Source organism: Dromiciops gliroides, chromosome 5, assembly GCF_019393635.1.
Source record: "Dromiciops gliroides isolate mDroGli1 chromosome 5, mDroGli1.pri, whole genome shotgun sequence".
In the NCBI taxonomy this organism is placed as follows: domain Eukaryota; kingdom Metazoa; phylum Chordata; class Mammalia; order Microbiotheria; family Microbiotheriidae; genus Dromiciops; species Dromiciops gliroides.
The window spans coordinates 217,519,370-217,540,762 of record NC_057865.1 but is presented as its reverse complement, the minus strand read 5'-3'; the positions used below and the strand labels follow the sequence as shown (position 1 = coordinate 217,540,762).

Sequence of the window (21,393 nt, the reverse complement as noted above, 5' to 3'; positions counted from 1 at the left end):
AAGTGTCACATCTGAGGTGACCAAGAGCTCATAATCAATCTTTTTTTTCCCCAAGTTTCTGGTCAAAAGGCAAAAGCCTTAACTTTTTAACTTGCAAAGTAAATTTCTACTTTTCTTCATTTAAACACTTCAAAGAGGCCCTAAACTCTACTTCCTGTGGTTACTGGTCTTTGTTTTACTAGGTGCTAGGCCACTATGGCTCAGATGCAAGTGTGAGGAACAGAGAAAAGTGGAAGAAGACTGGAAAGATAGGAAGGGGCCAGGTTGTGATAAACTTGAAATGTCAGACAGGAGTTTATGTGGAATGTAGGCAGTAGGGAGTCAGTCATTGGAATTTGTGGAGAAAGGCAGGGATCAGATCAGTGATTCCCTAATTTATGACACATGTAAATATGAGCGTCTGTATGTCAGGTTTTCTGAAAACAGGGTACAGCCTGCATCTGATGTTTAGACTGGGTCAGTAGCCAGGATGGGCTTATCTGTGGGCACCATTACAGGGCAGTGGTCATCACTCGCATCCTTTCTCAAGACCTCTCAATGTCAATGAAGAACACAGTAAAATGTGATTAAACAATCAAATGGTGGTGAATGAGTTGGGCCTGTGTGTAAAAGTCTCTCTAGTGGGCCTAATTCACATATGGGAAATAATAAAGTGGAAACAGGCATTATCAGGAAACTGTGTCAAGTGTAAAAGGGTTATTCAGATATTTTCGGCTTTCAAAAAACTGCACAAAAAAGGAGCAACTAAGCACTAAAACTGTAATCAGGAGTGGTAGCTGTAATTGGCACGATGAGTGGCAGAAAAAATGAGTACTGGACGAATTTTTCCCATAAGGAAACTGAAATAATCTGTTTCTGAACCCCAGAAATGTCACATTATATTTGGAAATGTATAAATTGATGTGGTTATTTTATTTTTTTGCAGGGCAATGAGGGTTAAGTGACTTGCCCAGGGTCACACAGCTAGTATACATCAACTGTCTGAGGCTGCATTTGAACTCTGATCCTCTTGCATCCAGGGCCAGTGCTTTATCCATTGCACCACCTAGCGGTCCCTTTCTTTTCTGTCTCTTAACACCACTGAATCAGGCTGGAGACTCAGATTCAGGGAGTTTCACTAGAAACCTATCAAGAGAAACTTACTTCTGCCTATTTTTCAAATGTTTCTGAAGTGAGACATTGTTTGATCATTAAACAAGTCCACATTTCAGCTTGCTAGAGCTTTGTCAGAGTGATACTTTTCAACAAAAGTTTGCAATTCGATCCATTCAGAGCACATTTCTTTTTTCTTTTTTTGGAGGGGGGGGCAGGGTGACAAGGGTTAAGTGACTTGCCCAGGGTCACACAGCTAGTAAGTGTCAAGTGTCTGAGGCCAAATTTGAACTCAGGTCCTTCTGAATCCAGGGCTGGTGCTATATCCGCTGCACCACCTAGCTGCCCCCAAGAACACATTTCTTTTAGTACAGTAGGGGCTTCCTCCCTTCCCTCTTCCTCACTTGAAGACAGTTCCTTGGCCACTCTCTGTTGCTGCTCCCTTTGAAGTTCCTGCAGCTCCTCAGTGCTGAGCTCTTCTCTGTGCTTCTCCAGTAACTCTTTGATGTCTTCATCACTGACCTCCAAGCCCATGGACTCATCCAGAGACACAGTATCCTCCATAATTGGGCTAGGTTCAGCCTCAAAGCCTTCAAAGCCCCTCAGAGTTACAGCTTCCTCCAGGCAGAGTTCATGATCTTGTAAGAGAATGCACACCAGGCCTTAACTGTAGGTGGAAGATACTGAAATGGTCACTTCAGGGGGCAGCTAGGTGTCACAGTGGATAAAGTGCCAGCCCTGGATTCAGGAGGACCTGAGTTCAAATCCGACCTCAGACACTTGACACTAGCTGTGTGACCCTGGGCAAGTCACTTAACCCTCACTGCCCTGCAAAAAACCCAAAACAAAAAAGAAAAAAGAAATGATCACCTCAGTATCCAAGGTCACTTCAAAGCACCTTGGGAAGAAGGCCTTGGTGTACAGTTTTCTAAAGTTTGAGATGACCTGCTGGTCCATGGGCTGGAGCAGAGGAGTTATGTCAGGGGCTAGAACTTCACAATTACAAAATTAACCCCTCCAGCAAGCGGTCCTCCAAGCCTAGAGGGTGAGCAGGCACATGGTCCATTATTGACAGAGCCTTCGGAGGCAGTTCTTTTTCATACAAATATTTTTTTTTTTACACTGGGGCCAAACACTTCATCTATTCAATGAAGAACTGCCTGGTTACCCAGGCTTTGTTGATGGCCCTCCACATTACACTTAACCTGTTTTTATTGCATTTTCTCCCTTGAAAACTTGGGGGTTTTCACTGTGATAGACTAGTAGAGGCTTAAGGTTTTGTTTTTTTTGGTTTTTTGTTTCTTTTTGTTGTTGTTGTTTTTTGTTTTGGTGAGGCAATTGGGGTTAAGTGACTTGCCTAGGGTCACACAGCTAGTAAGTGTTAAGTGTCTGAGGCTGGATTTGAACTCAGGTCCTCCTGAATCCAGGGCTGGTGCTCTATCCACTGCACCACCTAGCTGCCCCAAGGCTTAAGTTTTAAATCCCTACTAGCATTCCCACACAACAACAGAGCTAGCCTGTCCTTCATCTGCTTGTGCCCTGATAATGCCTGCTCCTCTTCAGTCATGTAGGTTCTGTTAGGCATTTTCTTCTAGAATAAACCAGTCTTGTCATGATGACTTGTAAGAACAACAACAGCAACAAAAATAAGCTTGAAATGAAATAAAAGCACAAGAAAGTACACGGCAAAATGTGAGGTTCTGCACTGAGCAAGAAGTACCATGAGACTAAAGTGCCATTCTTTGTTTTGTCTTGAGAGAGTGGAGGCTTGGTGGTGTCTTGACTCATACAGGTTTTAGCAAGTGCTGTGAATGCTGACCAAGGATCAAGTACTGAAGCGTTTTTTCCTTGTTGAAATGCATTGAATATATGGGGCAGCTAGATGGCGCAGTGGATACAGCATCAGCCCTGGAGTCAGGAGTACCTGAGTCCAAATCCAGCCTCAGACACTTAACACTTACTAGCTGTGTGACCCTGGGCAAGTCACTTAACTCCAATTGCCTCACTAAAAAAAAAAAAAGAAAGAAAGAAAGAAAGAAATGCATCAATACCAAATTCAATGGGATTACAAGCCTCCAAGTGCAGAGGTACCACTGTATTTTTCTTTTTTTTTTTCTTTTTCATTTTTCTTTTCTTTTTTTTGCAGGGCAATGAAGGTTAAGTGACTTGCCCAGGGTCACACAGCTAGTAAGAGTCAAGGGTCTGAGGACAGATTTGAACTCAGGTCCTCCTGAATTCAGGTCTGGTGCTTTATCCACTGCACCACCTAGCTGCCCCTTGTAATTTTCAATTTCATAAGCATCACCTCTTTTCCAGGTTTCTCTGCACTGATCTTTCCACTTGAACTGGAGGAGGATTTGACTCCAAAAAACAAGAATCCTTTCAACTGCTTAACTTTTTCCCAGTATGATTTTCCCAGTTGAATTTTAAGTTTGCCAGTTCTCCCGTATGTCTGACTCTTTATGACCCTATCTGGGGTTTTCTTGGTAAAGATGCTGGAGTGCTTTGCCATTTCCTTCTCCAGCTCATTTTACAGATGAGGAAACTGAGGCAAACAGAGGAAAGTGACTTACCTAGGGTCACACAGCTAGTAAGTATCTGAATTTAGGAAGATGAGCCTTCCTGATTCCAAGCCTAGTGCTCCATCCACTGCACCACTTAGCTTCATACTGAAACCACTTACTTTACTTTAAATGAAAAAACAACAACAACAAAACCCAAATCCAGGAAGAAATTACAGTTGCTCCCTTTAGATAACATGGGATCTTACATGGGGTCTGTAAATTTGTTAAAAAAAAATTTAATAAGCGCATTTCAGGGGCAGCTAGGTGGCTCAGTGGATAAAACACCGGCCCTGGATTCAGGAGTACCTGAGTTCAAATGCAGCCTCAGACACTTGACACTTACTAGCTGTGTGACCCTGGGCAAGTCACTTAACCCTCATTGCCCCCCCCAAAAAAAAGTTTTTTTAAAAAGTGTATTTTAATATAATTGGTTTCCTTTATAATCAATATATTTCATTTTAGACTTGGAATAAGATTAGGAAGAAATTCTGGAACCTTACTGAAGTTACTGTGCCAAAAAATTTATAAAATCTTAGCATTCTGGGGCAGCTAGGTGGCGCAGTGGATAAAGCACTGGCCTTGGATTCAGGAGAACCTGAGTTCAAATCTAGCCTCAGACACTTGACACTTGCTAGCTGTGTGACCCTAAGCAAGTCACTTGACCCTCATTGCCCTACCAAAACAACAACAACAACAAAAAAAATCTTAGCATCCTATCCATCCATCATATGCATATGTCTTTCTATTTATCCTTCTAGCTAGCCCACCAGCCACCTATCTATCTTTTTGTCTTTAGTATGTTGAGCCTCTACTGAGGGAGTAGAATTTCATTGGCATTGTCTTGTGATTCATCATCTTTCATTAATTGTATCCTTTAAAAAAAAAAACTTGGGAATTCTTGAAGGAACAATTTATTTCCAAATGCCACTTAAGCTCATACATGTCTCTGGCAAACACGAGCTAAGGCTTGGTACATTTACTCTAAGGGAAATCAAATGACTTGTTACATCCCTAGCTATTAGAGGTTAGTCTTGGTGTGTTTTCTCTCAGGGACTTGAAGGTGTTAGTTAAATTCCGTAACTATGGCCCAGGGGATGGAGGTTCTATTCTCTAGTGATGTCATAGCTGTGCTTGATACAGGTGGGAATATCTTTGGGCAGTTAACTCTTCTTCTTCTTCTTCTTTTTATTTTTTGGTGAGGCAATTGGGGTTAAGTGACTTGCCCAGGGTCATACAGCTAGTAAATGTCAAGTATCTGAGGCCGGATTTGAACTCAGGTCCTCCTGAATCCAGGGCCAGTGCTTTACCCACTGTGCCACCTAGCTGCCCCCAGTTAACTCTTGATTACCTGCAATAATGGAGGGGATGAACATAGAATATTGACCAAAACGAAGATGTGACTTTGGAATGTAGAACACCAGACATATACACCCTCATTTAGCCCTTCCTCCCTTCCTTCCTTCCAAGGGTTGCAAAGCCCTTCATATTTGTTAACTCATTTGATCCCTATGACAACTCTGTGATGTAGATGCTAAGCATTTTACAGATGTGGAAGCTGAGGTGCATCCTTTTTTGGGCATTTCAGACTAGACTCTCATCATTTGATTCTCTTTCCTTCCCTGCCCTGGTACTTGGCCCTCCTATTTCTTCTAAGCAATGCTGACATCTGAAAGAAGAATGATGAATGGGTGAAAAAGAATTTATCAAGCTATTACTGAGGGCAGAGCCCTCTACTAGGCAATGGGATACCAAAAAAAAAAAAAAAATCCCTGCTAATAGGAGGACAACACAGGTCCCAGATTCCAGTAAGTTGGAAAGGTCCTATGGTCCTTAGAATATAGGGACAAGGTAGGTGGTGATATGTCTTCTTTCTTTTCTTTTTTTTTTTTTTTGGCAGAGCAATGGGTACTTGCCCAGGGTCACACAGCTAGTAAGTGTCAAGTGTCTGAGGCTGGATTTGAACTTAGGTCCTCCTGAATCCAAGGCCAGTGCTTTATCCACTGTGCCACCTAGATGTCCCTTTCATGTTATTTTTCAAAATTTTATTGATGTGTTTTGTCTTTACAAACTTTTACTCTGCTTCTTGAAAGGCCTTTTGTAACAAAGAAAAACAATTATGTAGAATTAATAATGCAGTAACCTCATCTGAAAGTGCATGGAAGACTCCACATCTGTATCTCTCTCTGTCTCTGTCTCTGTCTCTGTCTCTGTCTCTGTCTCTGTCTCTCTCTCACACACACCCCTTTCTTTTTCTAATGAACAGAAATCTATTTTCTCTCTGTCTTATCCCCCACCCCAAGAAATCTAATTCCTTGTAACAAATATACCTGATCAGTGGGCGTGGGAAAGTTGGGAAGCTAATCCACTGTTGGTGGAGTTGTGAAAAGATCCGACCATTCTGGAAAGCAATTTGGAACTGTGCCCAAAGAGCTAGAGAACAGTGCATACCCTTTGATCCAGCAATACCACTGCTAGATTTATATCCCAAAGACACCCCCAAAAAGAGAAAAAGACCTATTTGTACAAAAATATTTATAGCAGCTCTTTTTGTGGTGTCTAAGAATGGAAATCAAAAGAATGCCCATCAATTGGGGAATGGCTAAACAAACTGTGGTATATGATGATGACGGAATATTATTGTGATAATACAAGCAGGATGACTTCAGAAAGATCTGGAAAGACATGTATGAAATGATGTATTGTGAAATGAGCAGAACCAAGAGAGCATTGTGCACAGAGACAGCAATATTGTTTGATGAAGAACTGTGAATGACTTGACTATTTTCAACAATACAGTGATCCAAGACAGGGACAGCTAGGTGGCACAGTGGATAAAGCACTGGCCCTGGATTCAGGAGGACCTGAGTTCAAATTCGGCCTTAGACACTTGACACTTACTGGCTGTGTGACCCTTGGACTCACCAAAAAAACCCAAACAAACAAACAGAAAAATACCCTCTTTCCCTTCTCTCAAGATGGCAGACAAAAAACCCCAAAAGGAACCAAAGGAAAAAAAGGTAAAAAAACAATGATCTAAGACAATCCCAAAAGACTATTGATGAAACATACCATCCAACTCCAAAGAAAGAACTGATATTGATCTAACAGACTGAAGCATGCTATTTTTCATGTTCTTTTAATCAAATTTGCTTGTACAAAATGATAAATATGGTCATGTTTTACATAATCATACGTGTATAACCCATATCTGATTGTTTGCCACTGCAGGGAGGGGAGAGGGGAGGGAGGGAAGGAGGGATAAAAATTGGAACCCAAAACTATAAATAAAAATGTTTATTATTTAAAAAAAAAACAAACCCAAATATGCCTGATCAAGCAAAACTAATTCTCTTGATGACTGTATGCAAAAATACCTGTCTTATTCTGCACCTGAAATCCATCACTTCATTGTCATGGATATTATGTTTCATCATCAGTCCTCTGCAATTATGAAGAGCTCTTGTGATCATAGTTTTACAGCTTTCAAAGTTGTTTGCTTTTACATTGTTGTTGTTGTTATATTAATTGTTTCCCTGGATCTGCTCGTTTCATTCTTCATTAGTTTATAAAAGAATTCAAAATTGTTTATTTTTTATAATATTGATGCAAATTGTTCTTCCCCTTCTTCACTCTGTATTAGTTTATATAAATCTTTCCATGTCTTTTTGAAATCATGTATGTCCTTGTTTTTTTAGGGCAGCTGGGTGACAACGAATGGAGTTCCAGGAATGCAGTCAGAAAGACTCATCTTCCTGAATTCAAATCCAGCTTCAGATACCTCCTAGATGCATGATCCTGGCCAAATCACTTAAACCTTGTTTGCCTCAGTTCCTCATATGTAAAATGAGTTGGAGAAGCAAATGGCAAAGCACTCCAGTATCTTTGCCAAGAAATCCCAAAGGGGGTCACAGGAGAGTTGGACATGACAGAAATGACTCAACAACAAAAATTTCCTCATTTCTTACAGTACATAGTATTCCATCACTTTTACAAACCATAGCTTATTCAACCATTTCTCAGTTGACAGGCATCCCCTTAGTTTCCAGCTTTTGACACCAAAAGAGAGCTGCTATAAATATTTTTGCACGTACCATAAAGGGCCTTTTTCTCTTTCTTTGATCTCCTTGGGGTATAGACCTCCAGTGATATAGCTGGATCAAAGGGCACACACTCTTTATGTAAAATTTTTATGTATAATTCCATATTGCTTCCCAGATTGGTTATAACTATTTACATGGGGGCGGCTAGGTGGCGCAATGGATAGAGCACTGGCCCTGGAGTCAGGAGTACCTGAGTTCAAATCCGGCCTCAGACACTTAACACTTACTAGCTGTGTGACCCTGGGCAAGTCACTTAACCCCAATTGCCTCACAAAACAAAAACAAAAACAAAAACAAAACTATTTACATGTCCACTGTGCCCTCCAACATTTATAATTTTTTCTTTTATTGTCATCTTCACCACACTGAATGTGAGGTAGAATCTCAGAATTTCTTTAATTTGCATTTCTCTAGTTAGTAATGCTTTGGAACATTTTTTCATATGGCTATAGGTAGCCTGAGTTTCTTTCCTTGAGAACTGTCTGTTCATATCCTTAGACCATTTATCAATAGCTGCCATTTTTTGTAATAGAGATAAACCAGAATCCTTTCCAATACATTCAGGAGTGAAACAAGGTTGTCCATTGTCACTACTTCTATTTGACATAGTACTAGCAATTCTGGCTCTAGCAATAACACAAGAAAAAGAAATTGGAATAACCCTAGGCGAAGAAGAAACAAACTGTCACTTTTTGAAGCATCAACTGAAAATTGAATCAAATTATAATGAGCAAACTTGAAGGATATAAAATAAGTGCATACAAATCTTAGCATTTTTATATAATACCAATAAAATCCAGCAGAAAGAGATAGGAAGAGAAATTCTGATTAAAAGTACTACAGACAGTATAGAGTATTTGGAAGTCTACCTTCCAAGATACTACACACAAGAATTATATAAATATACCTAAACAACAACAACAATAAAACTTTGCAGAAGTAAAGACCTGAATAATTGGAAAAATATTGAATGCTCATGGATAGGATGAGGGGATGTAGTAAGAATGTCATAGAATTACGATTTAAATTAATTTACTTATTCAATGCTGTCACAAAGTCTATCTTAATAGAACTAATTCTAGAACTACTAAATGATAACTTTATAGGACTAGAGAAAATAATGATACAATTATTATGGAGGAAAAAGAGGTCAAGAATCTCTAGAGAGGGCAGCTAGGTGGCGCAGTGGATAAAGCACCAGCCCTGGAGTCAGGAGTTCATGAGTTCAAATCTGGCCTCAGACACTTGACACTTACTAGCTGTGTGACCCTGGGCAAGTCACTTAACCCCCATTGCCCCGCAAAAAAAAAATTAAAGAATCTCTAGAGAAATAATAAAAGAAATGGAAACAGAGGGGACAAAACCAAGATGGCTGAGGAAAAGCAATGACTTCCCTGATCTCTCCCCAGGACCCCTTCAAATACCTTCAAATAATGCCAAAGGACAATTCCTAGAGCAGCAGAACCCACAAAAGGTGAGGGTGAGATCATTTTCCATCCAAAGACAAGAAAGGTCTGTTGTACCAATGTGAGAGTGGAGCATGGCCCCATCCAGGCCACCCCAGCACAGATTCAGCCCCAGGCAGGCTACCCCAGAGAAAAAACCTAAGCTAAGGTGGGCCATTTTCAATAATTAGTTTGGAGGCAAATTCCCCAATTTTGATTCAATAATAGCTTATCACTATACATTTTCAGAATATGTGCATCATCCCATTTCATCCTCCCACAAACTATGAGTTAGGGACTATCCCCATTTATTAAGTCCTTCCTCTGAAATATATACTAGCTGTGTGACAATGAGCAAGTCACTCTTAGGACCCCAGACAACGAAGACTATATTAATGACAGAGGAGCTGATGATATGTAGCAATGGAGGGGATTTCCACCCTTGGACTTCCCTATAACAGTTAAATCACAGGTCTAGCCTAGGGGGGAAAAACTAGACTAAAAAAATTTAAATGACCAATTATTGTTTCCATTATTTATACTTTACTTTAAATAATTATATGCATTATAAAGTATATGTTGATATAAACTTGGGAAAGTATTATAAATATAAAGTATTATTACATAATGAAACAATATAGATATATCAAAGAAAAATATATGGTTGAGTATCAAATTTAAACTGTATACCTAACCTATTAGAACTCTTTCATGCCAATAAGAAATATTGATACACAAAATTCAGATAATTATGTGACATGAAGATGTGAAGAAGATACATTACAAAATGAAATTACCTTGGTCTTAATGCCACTTTATGTGGCCACAAATAAGATGATCAATACCATAATTACTATAACCTTTCCCTGAACAATATTCATTTCATTTTTGCCTGTAGGAACATCCAGATGCCACTCATTTTTCATCCATGTTTCATATAACCGCACCTCAGTATAAATACCAGGGAAAAGTGGTCTGCCATAGTCAACTCCAGCACTGGCAATACCCATTAGAAAAAATCTTTCATTTTCTGGAAAGTAACACATCAAAGGACCTCCACTGTCACCCTATGAAAGGAAAGGCCCCCAAATAAGGTTAGTTAATTCAAATGCATTTCTTAAGTTGCAAAAAAATGTAGAATATTAGTAACACACTACATAATACCATGCATCTTCTATATATCCTTAATCTACTAATATCTAATTTCTCTGATAAAGAGATTATATCCAAGATAGATAATGAATTGATAAAGAAGGATAAAAACAAGAGCCATTCCCCTATAAATGGTTAAAGAATAGGAACAGGCAATTCTCAAAATAAGTACAATGTAAGCTATCAATGATCATGTGAAAAAATACAACAAATAAATACTAATGAGATATGCAAATTAAAATAATTCTTTGGTTCCACCTCATATCCATTAGATTGGTGAAAATGACAAATGTTAGTGAAAATGACAAATATTGGAAGGGCTGTAGGAAGACAGACATATGTTGCTGAACCTATAAATTGGTTTAAGCACTTTTGAAGAGTAATTTGAAATTATACCCCAAAATTCACTGAACTGTTTAAATCCTTCCCCAGTGATGCCCCAAAGGAATCAAAGATAGAGGCAAAGGACTTATACAAATGAAAATGTTTGTAGTAGCACTTTTTGTCAGAGCAAAAATTATGGTACCCTGGGGGCAGCTGAGTGGCACAGTGGATGGAGCACTGGCCCTGGAGTCAGGAGGACCTGAGTTCAAATCTGGCCTCAGACTCTTGACACTTACTATCTGTGTGACCCTGGGCAAGTCACTTAATCCTCATTGCCCTGCAAAAAAAAAAAAAAAAGATGGTACCCTTCAGCTGGGGAATAGCTTAACAAATTATGGTATATGAATAGAATATTATATTATTGTGCTAAAATAAATGACAAAAGGGACAGATTCTTCTTTATTTCTGAAAATCTTGGTTTAACATTTGGTGATACAGTGATTTGAAAGTTTAGTTCTAAGTTCAGTTTATTTCAATAGATGGTTTTTAATGATTGTCAACTGATAAAGAAGTGCTACATTTACTAAAGAAACTTAGACATGAAATAATGCAGAGTAAAGTGAGAATAAGTAGAAGAAAATGATTACACTGACTGTAGCACTGGACAGAGATCTTTGGGAGTCTTAAGAACTCTTATCATTTATAATGAATGACCAGTAACAACTCCAGAAATTTAGAGATGATGCATGTTTCTCACCACTTGGTGAAGAGGTGATGGACTATATATACAGAATGAGACATTTAAAGACATTTTAAGAAATTCCAATTATCACAAACTCAGATTTTTTTTCAGACAGCAAAGGAAAAATTTCAAAATTCTTCAAAATATTTTTAAAAACTTTTCAAAATAGTAAGACTGGACCCCAAAATGATATACCATGTAAACACAACCTTATCGTTTGAAAACAGAAGACTTCAAAGGCAAACAATATCTAGAATAATTTTTAATGAAAATTTGTTTCAATCAACAACAAAAAATTCATCTCCCTTTTGAAAAAAAAACCCAAAAAACCCCAGTACTCTTATAACAAAAATATACAGTCAAGCAAAACAAATTCCCACATTGGCCATATCCAAAAAATATATGTCCCATTCTGCATGCTAAGTCCATCATATCTCTATCAGGAGCGGCAGCTAGGTGGCACAGTGGATAGAGCACCAGTCCTGGAGTTAGGAGTACCTGAGTTCAAATCCTGCCTCAGACACTTAACGTTTACTAGCTGTGTGACCCTGGGCAAGTCACTTAACCCCAATTGCCTCACTAAAAAAAATTGCCTCACTATCAGGAGGTAAATTCCATGTTTCAGCATAGTTTCTCTGGAATGACAATTGGTCACTGCATTGATGATAGTTCTTAACTCTTTCAAGGGTGTTTGTTTTTATGGTGTTGTTATTGTAGAAACCCTTTTCCTGGTTCTGTTCACTTTACTCTACCTCAGCTCATTAAGTCTTTCCAGGAGTCTCTGAAACCATCCTTTTTATCATTTCTTATGTCACCATTATATTCATATATCATAATTTGTCTAGTTAGTCCCCAATTGATGGACACCCCAACTGTTTCTAGTTCTTTGCCATTACATAAAGAATGATTATAAATATATTTGTATATAGGGGTCCTTTTCTTCTTTTATTGAGAAATAGGCTGATGTTTCAAGTTGTAAATATCTGCTGTTACTGAATGCTTAGGAGTCTTTTGATTTTAAGCATTTCTTGGGTGGTGATAGCTCCCTTAGACCTATAAGATGAATAACTTTTCTAGAAGGGACCCTGCTGATCCTTTCTGGGAAGACCCTAGATATGGGCCATCCCTAGGCTTTACTGAAGAGATTTTCCTTAGGACTCTGAGGAAAACCCTGAAAACCCCTTTTTGGGGTCAGATGTCCTCAGGGCTGAATGTGGTCTCATGAGTCCAGAGCTGGATTTCTTCAGGAGGACACAGTGCCCTGCCTGAAGTGATATACTTATAAGAGCACTGGATCTGTCACCAGCCAAAGATATCCTGGAAAATTGTATCAGAATTTTATATTCTAAAGGATTTTAAATATTGTAAAACTCTATCATCTTACCGTGCAAGTATCAACACTTCCATAACTTTCACCTGCACAAAATGAAGTATTAGGAACTCTTCCTGAATAACTTCCTACTGCATTACATGTATCCCAAGGTAAAAAATGCACTTCAGCCTCTTGTAATAAAGATGTTATTGTACCTATAACAAAAGTCCACATACTATTTGAGTCCTTTTGTCAATGAGGTGAACTAAGAATCTCAGTATTTAACAGATTTCCTTTCTCAGCAGCTCCTCAGCATTCAAGCTAAGAGATTAAGTGACTTACCTGTGGTTACTCAGCTAGAACCTCAGAGGCATCACTTAAATGTGTGTCTTCCCTGAAACATCTTTCTAACCCCATTGGATATTATTCCACCTCCTACACTCTGATCTGGACAAACTGGCCTTCCCTCTGCTTCTCACCCACAACATTCCACCTCCATCTGTGTGCCTTTGTCCTGGTTGTCCCATATGCATGAAGTGGTCTTCCTCCTGACCTCTGCCTCATGGACTTCCTTTAAGATACGTCTCAAGAACCATCTTTGATATGAAGCCTTTCCTGATCTTCCCAACTGCTAGAGTCCTCCCTCCCAAATGACTTTGCAGTTAAAGAAAGATAACTTTATTGAATTCTTTTTTTTTTTTTAAGTGAGGCAATTGGGGTTAAGTGACTTGCCCAGGGTCACACAGCTAGTAAGTGTTAAGTGTCTGAGGCCGGATTTGAACTCAGGTACTCCTGAATCCATGGCCGGTGCTCTATCCACTGTGCCACCTACCTGCCCCCAACTTTATTGAATTCTAGAAGATAACTTGTAATTAAACAACCATTAGCCAACTCACTTCTAATCTGTATTACAACAAACACAGATATTCTTCTTTTTTTTTTTTTGTGGGGCATTGAGGGTTAAGTGACTTGCCCAGGGTCACACAGTTAGTAAGTGTCAAGTGTCTGAGGCCAAATTTGAACTCAGGTCCTCCTGAATCCAGAGCCAGTGCTTTATCCACTGTACCACCTAGCTGCACCCCAATTTTTGTTTTAAGAAAAAGGGAATTGGGGCAGCTAGATGGCGCAGTGGATAGAGCACTGGCCCTGGAGTCAGGAGTACCTGAGTTCAAATCTGGCCTCAGACACTTAACACTTACTAGCTGTGTGACCCTGGGCAAGTCACTTAACCCCAATTGCCTCACTAAAATTAAAAAAAGAAAAAGAAAAAGGGAATTGCTCTTCCCTTGAGTAGTCCTAGGTAATCATTTAAAATGGTGAGGAACTCTCTTGATCCAGAGAGCCCCACAAAATCATGCAAGTCAAGAGGTTCAAATCTCCAGGTCCACTTCAAAAATACCCTTGAAACAGTCCAAGCTATCAAGGGCATGTATATCTGAAAAGCTACCAAGTGTTTGAAAGATGTCACATTGAAGAAAAAATGTGTTCCCTTCCATCGAAAAAATGGTGGAGTTGGCAGGTGTGCCCAGGCTAAGCAGTGGGTCAACTGACACAGGGTCATTGGCCCCAAAAGAGTGCTGGGTTCTTGCTGCATATGCTTAAAAATGCAGAAAGTAACGCTGAACTGAAGGGTTTGGATGTGGGTTCTCTTGTCATTGAGCATATCCAGGTAAACAAGGCCCCCAAAATGCAGTGGCGTACTCACAGGTGTTAAGGGCTAAAATTCTAGCTAAATTGTCTAAAATATCTAACGAGTGGTCGCCAATAAATTATAAGCTTTAGCAAGAGTTAGACTTTTAAGCATTTATTAAGAAGAATAAGAATTTGATAAAGAGAGAGAGAAAGGCCTAGATTCCTATCTATTACATGGAGAGCGCATTTCTAGCTCCCTTCTCTGCCGGAGTCCTCAGGAAAGAGAGCGAGAAAGAGCACCAGTCTCTTCCTTCTTCCTCCCACTAGCCAACATCACTTCCTGACGCCAAAGAAAAGACTCCTGGTCTTGCCCTCAAAGACCTTCGCTTCATGGGTGGAACTCTTCTATAGTAAGTCTCCAGCAGGTGGTGTCATTCCAATCATTACACAGGGCTCATGGTCAAATCAACCCATACATGAGCTCCCCTTGCCATATTGAGATGATAATGACTGAAAAGGAACAAAATCTTCCTAAACCAGAAGAGGAGGTTGCTCAAAAGAAAAAGATATCCCAAAAGAAACTGAAGAAACAAAAGCTTATGGCACGGGAGTAAAAGTGAAATTAATATGCAAATAAAAGTGAAATTAAAGCATTTGTTACAATAAAGAAAAAGGAAATCCTCATAACCAATATGCCTAAGTCCAGCAAAACCAACCCCCACATTCCTCAGTTATGTGATCATTGAGGTTTAAAAGGATAATGCAACCTGAGGAGGCAGGGAATTCATACTTTCTAACTGTTAAAGAGAGAATGAAGTATAAGGTTTGTTTTTAATCAGTTAATATGGAACTAAAAGTCTATCACATATCAATAAAATCAAGTCAATATTTACCTTCTTCTTTTCTTCTTCCCCAACCACTTATGAAGCACCGTTTGGTATTATCTATTTTGGGCACATCATTAAAAAATGGCAAACAGGGGCAGCTAGGTGGCGCAGTGGATAGAGCACCGGCCCTGGAGTCAGGAGGACCTGAGTTCAAATCTGGCCTCAGACACTTAACACTTACTAGCTGTGTGACCCTGGGCAAGTCACTTAACCCCAATTGCCTCACCAAAAAAAAAAAAAGGCAAACAGAGGCTGAACAAAGTCATTATAAGTGACAGGATCTTTTAAATGAACCAGGGCAATATCATTTTCAAAGGTTTTACACTTGAATTCTGGATGGATGATGATATCAACAATTTTTATTTTCTTATGCTTCTTGTAGCTCTGTAAAATATTGTTAACTCCAACTAGAGCTATCCAAAACCGTGGCTCTCTGGAATAAAGCAAATGCCTGTATTATACCACTGCATGTTTAACTAAAATATATGTTTCAATACATTGATGTCGGGGGTAACTAGGTGGCATAGTGGATAAAGCACTGGCCTTGGATTCAGGAGGAACTGAATTCAAATCTGACCTCAGACACTTGACACTTACTAGCTGTGTGACCTTGGGCAAGTCACTTAACCCTCATTGCCCAGTCAAAAACAAACAAATAAATACTTCGATGTCTTTTTTTTTACCTTGTGATGTTAGCCTACATAGTTTTATGTGTGTGTGTTATTTAAAAAAAAATGTGTAAAACAAATAAATAAAGGATCAGAAAAAAAACATGTGTGTGGTACAAACCAAATAAAACCACCAAAAAAATCATCACTAACTAAAATATTTTTCAATGGCTATTGAAAACATTTTACAATCTCTTCTCTATGCTTTATAAATTCCCCCATACTAAAGAGAGGTCACGCAAACACTTGCTGGGCATTTTACAGATGACCTTTTGGGGGGGGTATGGGGGGGGCGTGCCAATGGGGGTTAAGTGACTTGCCCAGAGTCACACAGCTAGTAAGTGTCAAGTGTCTGAGGCCGGATTTGAACTCAGGTACTCCTGAATCCAAGACTACTACTTTAACCACTGTGCCACCTAGCTGCCCCCCGGATGACCTTTTTACTTCTTAGATAGGGGCTGGAGCAGATGATCTCTGAAGTCCTCTTCTTACTCCAGGATTCTAGAATTCTGTGACCTTATAGTGTCCCTAAAATCATTAATGAAATATTCAATGAGTCTTTAATTTTAGGGGGGAAAAGGAAGTACAGGAAAGAAAAGAAATCTACAGAAAACCAAAGAAGGCAAGAAAGATCAATGAGGCAAAGTAGTAGGGCAACTAAAGAAGATAAAAAGTAGATGGAGGGAGCAGCTAGGTGGCACAGTGGATAGAGCACCAGCCCTGGAGTCAGGAGTACCTGAATTCAAATCTGGCCTCAGACACTTAACACTAGCTGTGTGACCCTGGGTAAGTCACTTAACACCAATTGCCTCACTTAAAAAAAAAAAAAGTAGATGGAGAAATGAGAAGAGAGGAAGTGGGAGGGTACAGATATTTGAACTCCACTAACAACTCTCTTCTTTCTGGATTACAGGAGCAGTGATGGTCATTAAAATGGTCCAGCTCTCAGGATAACTTTTCCTACCCCATTTTATCACTGTCCATAAGAATCAGTGAAACTGTTATAACCATGTCACAATCTCATCACAGAGAAAAGACAACAGGTTCTTCTCAGTGCTCCTCTTCTTTTGGGGACTCTCCATCATAAGGGATACCTCCCATAGGTTCAAATATTTTAACCTAATTTAAAACATGTTATTCCTAGAATGGATTTTATAGGTGACTTTCCTTTCCTATAGATCATATCCAACAACAAGCTACTACTTTTTTTTTTGGTGGGGCAATGGGGGTTAAGTGACTTGCCCAGGGTCACACAGCTAGTAAGTGTCAAGTGTCTGAGGTCGGATTTGAACTCAGGTCCTCCTGAATCCAGGGCCAGTGCTTTAACCACTGAGCCATCTAGCTGCCCCAACAAGCTACTTCTAATGTGCCAAAATGCTCTGACTTTTTGAGGCCCTTAGTAGCTTCCTTCAATAGCCTGATGTATCCTACAATTTGGACCAGGAATGGGGGCAACTCTAGTCCTTGGACTGAATTTACTTAAGTTAATATTCTCTAGTCTCTGCAAAGGCAGTCTGGAGAGCAATCCCCTTCTAACTCCAGGCTACTGTGACTATCCATATTGTTGCTGTTGTTGTTGTTGTTGATCCTTTGTTTTCAAAGAGAACCAATGACATCACAGGGGGATGTCTTGACTTGCTCATGAATTGGGTTTAAGTGAGGCAGAGTTGTACAAAGTCCTCAGCCTCACTCTCTCTTCCAGAGTCATTCAAGTCCAGTGGGAAGACAAAAGTCAGGACGACTGGCAATGACCCAGGATGCAAAGTAGACCTTTGCAAGGGTACAGAATTATTTCTACTGGGGTCCACCAACCACACAAAAATTCATTTAAGGTTTTTTGTTTTGTTTTGTCTTGTTTTTGTCCAGATTTATAATTTCATCTGTGTTGGGGACTCGCTGGTGGAACTCCCTAAGTCTGAGAGAGCTGCCTGGACACCAAAGAGTTAAATGACTTACCCACAGTCACTTAGCTAGTATGTGTCAGAGGCAAGGCTTGAACCTGGGTCTTGCTGACACCAGATTCAGTTCTCTCACCTACTTTTTTGTGTGTGTGTGTGTGTGTGTGTGAGGCAATTGGGGTTAAGTGACTTGCCTAGGGTCACACAGCTAGTAAGTGCTAAGTGTCTGAGGCCACATTTGAACTCAGGTCCTCCTGAATCCAGGACCGGTGTTCTATCCACTGCGCCATCTAGCTGCCCCTCTCACCTACTTTTGTAGACATACAGGTAAAAAGCAACATCTCTTGAGATTCTTGCTACATTTGAAAAGGAAATATAAAAGTTTTAATTCACCTGACTTTTAAATTAAGAGCACTTCCGTTCCTCAAATCCTTTGACTTCTACCTCTTATATATTAGGAAAAAATGCATGAAACCCAGAGCTCACTGGACACACCTTAGGGAATGGCTCTTTTGCAAAGGCACCAGTGTGCAGCCTAGGTTTGAGCTGCCTCTGCTCTCTTCATTGGGTATGTTCAAATTTGCCACTGCAACAGTCTGGCTCTGGCTAGTCAAGCCTCTGGGCAACACTACTGGCTGCTCTCATGTGCCAAGCACATACACAGATATGCCCATTGGTTTTTCCCTAGTGCCCCCAGACTCCTATGTAGGGAATCAAAAATTCAAATAACAAAATACAATTCTCTCAGCTTGTTGGTCCCTTCCTTCATCCACTCTTGCTATCCCCTCTCACTGTGACCACAAAGAATTACTCATTGATACACAGAATACATGGAATTTTGACTACAGTGAAAACAAAAGTAACATTAACTTTAAACTCCCAGGTTAGAAGCTGTTCCTGTTAATATCTTCATTTTGACCACTACATCCCCTTCCCTCTTCTGCATCAGGCTCCTTTGCTCTCCCAGGGAAAGATAGCAAGGAGCCAGAGGTGTCTTTGGTTCCCTTCTCCTATCCCCAGGCCTGGCTACTGTTACAAAAATTATACTTAAGGCTTAGCCTACCCCCAGTCCCTGTTCAGGCATGCTGATGTGGTGCAGATAAAATCCCAATTTTCACATTTTGTGGGCTGCCATATTCTGGGCCTTCCTGATTTTTTAGTAGGTAATCTTTGTAGAAATCCCATCACTATTAGAGTTCCCCAAGAACATCCCCTGACCCCATCACTCCACCAACAACAAGGCAGCTTCCTTGTGAAGATTGTGTCTGGAAACCCTTCCCTAAGCACCAAACCTTAGCAGCTCTAGGTCTTTGACCCAAACACATACCCCATGACATACCCAGGCTGCCACTCTGCTGCTGCCCCTATGGGATGGCAAGGGGCAAGGGAAGCCTCTGATCCTCTGCTTGGCTGTATCGATAAAACATCTAGAACTCATGCTAGTGTTGTGTCATTCATGTGTCTCCATTCCAGATAGTCTGCTGGACCTTTATATGGAAGAGCTCTCAAACACCCTCAATTCAAAGGTTGTTGGGGGTGGTAGGGAGGGAGAGGAGAAAATCTTCTTACCACCATGAACTCCCACTCCCTGGATGTACCTGGAGCAACTGTGACATGAAAGTTCTGGGCAGCCAGCAGGCCAGTCCTTCATTTTTTGGATGCTGAGCTGGTTCTGGAGACATCTGGCAGCATGTGTACAAGTTCCTTTTATCAGCTTCTTTCTAGCCACCCCCTCCCAATGGCACTGCCAGCCAGAATACCAGAGTCATGCCAGCAGGCTGTAAGCCCTCAGCTCCAAACCCAGAATGGCTAGAGAGTGAAAGATAAACCCAGTGACCAATCTCCATCTGGTCTAAGGCGTTCCTGGGTCCAAAATGAGAAAGACATGAAATACTTGTAGACCAGCAAACAAAAGGCTGACTTAGCCTTAACATGGAAAGGACAGTGAACAAAGGCTGAGCTTGCATTCAGCTGAGTGCAGCTGCCCTGCTTGGGTTGGCCCTGCTGGCTGCTTGTCACACCTGAGCAAATAGCTTCTAATGCCTCCCAAGCTATCTTTGGACTTAGGCTAACCATCGGTTATGTTAACAACCTGAGCCTTGGTCCCTGATCCAATTAAGTCTCAAGGATGACTTCAGTACCCTCTGAGAAAAAAGTAGCCCAACTTATGTGACAAATATTCCTACCGTACCATCGTTTGGGAGTCCCTCAGTAGCAGAACATCTTAAATGAGTTCTTTTACTCCATTTATCATAATCCCCTATTTAGTTTCACACTTCCTCTTTTTCTCTATCCTTTAGAGACTGATGAAATTCAGAGGGGGGAAAGGCAACACATATTGAAGCAAAGGCTACTCTTCAGCAAGAGGTTACATACTTCATCCACCCAAGGAGGTGAGAAGAGAGGATGTTCCTTACAACTCACCTACTCAGAACTATTCTACCTCCTAGATCTATATACCTGCCAGAAAGAAGCAATACTGGGGGGAAGTGGGGAGGGGGAGGATCAAGTGAGTCAGTTGGCTTCCTGACATTGTCTATGTCTTACTTTCTAATCTGATACTGACCTGCCTAGACTTACTCTCTGTTCCTATAACCAGCAATGTTGGTTATTCAACCCCACAAATATTGGCATTCTGAAGAAATACTAATTAATCACCAGCCTATGAGGTGGCACTAACAGATACTCATTGGTGAGTCCCACTATCACCATGGTAAGTTACCCTCTCCCAGCTAGGGCTGAGGTACTAAGTCACTCCATTTTCTCTGTGGTTACTAGAGTCAGTGACCTTTTATTCCTCAACTCCACCTTTCTCTATAGGGTGGCACCACTTGTTGTTTGGAGGTGTGTGTGCTTACAGATGTGAGCCCCCACCCAATGCCTACCTCAATCTCCTTCAGAACTGTAACATGTCAATGTATTATTTCAAGTCAATGCAGTATTTCAATGAGGTTCAGTAATATGACCTTACCATAAAGGTGCTGGGTTTCACCAGAGCTAGCTCCATACAATACAACAGAGTATTTTTACTCTGCACATAGAATCAAAAAGCAAATAAGCAGCATATAATAACTAGAATCCTAGATTCAGAGGTTGAAGTGATTGTAAAGGTCATGGAGTCTGAGTCCCTCATTTGACAGATGAGCAAACTGAGAGGAGAGAGTGGTGAAGTGACTTGCCCAGGGTTACAGAGCTAATAAACACCATACACAGGCAGGACTTGAACCAGGTCTTCTCAACTACAGGTCCAATATTCTTCCACTATTCCCCCCTCAAGCAGGAGTGCTGCCACCTTATAGGAAGATGTGGACATGAAGAACCACGTGAGTAACTACAGAGGGAATGGCAGTGACTTAGCACTTCCACCCTAGCCATGAGTGGGTAAATTACCAATGCATAACGGAACAAACATTTACTGGGCATCTACTGCTGCTGTCCTAAACCCCAAACGTAGCATGGATTGGAGATGCAGGAGTTCTAGGATATTCACAGTCTGAGTCCTCCCTTGAGCAGGGATGGCAATGAAACCACAGTGCTCCCAGGATCCACAATGCCTTTCCTCTAGTGAATATCTCCA

General features: G+C 40.5%; 1 protein-coding gene across 1 annotated transcript; it reads right to left on the bottom strand.

Moving 5' to 3' along the window:
- Positions 1-10,016: 10,016 nt before the first annotated feature.
- Positions 10,017-20,010, bottom strand: LOC122728947 (transmembrane protease serine 12-like). Its single transcript, XM_043967645.1, has 5 exons — positions 20,003-20,010; positions 15,498-15,683; positions 15,257-15,348; positions 12,804-12,946; positions 10,017-10,268 (listed from the first exon to the last, which is right to left on the bottom strand). The coding sequence occupies exons 1-5, from the start codon at positions 20,008-20,010 to the stop codon at positions 10,017-10,019; spliced, it is 681 nt and encodes a 226-aa protein (XP_043823580.1).
- Between the last annotated feature and the right edge of the window lie 1,383 nt (positions 20,011-21,393).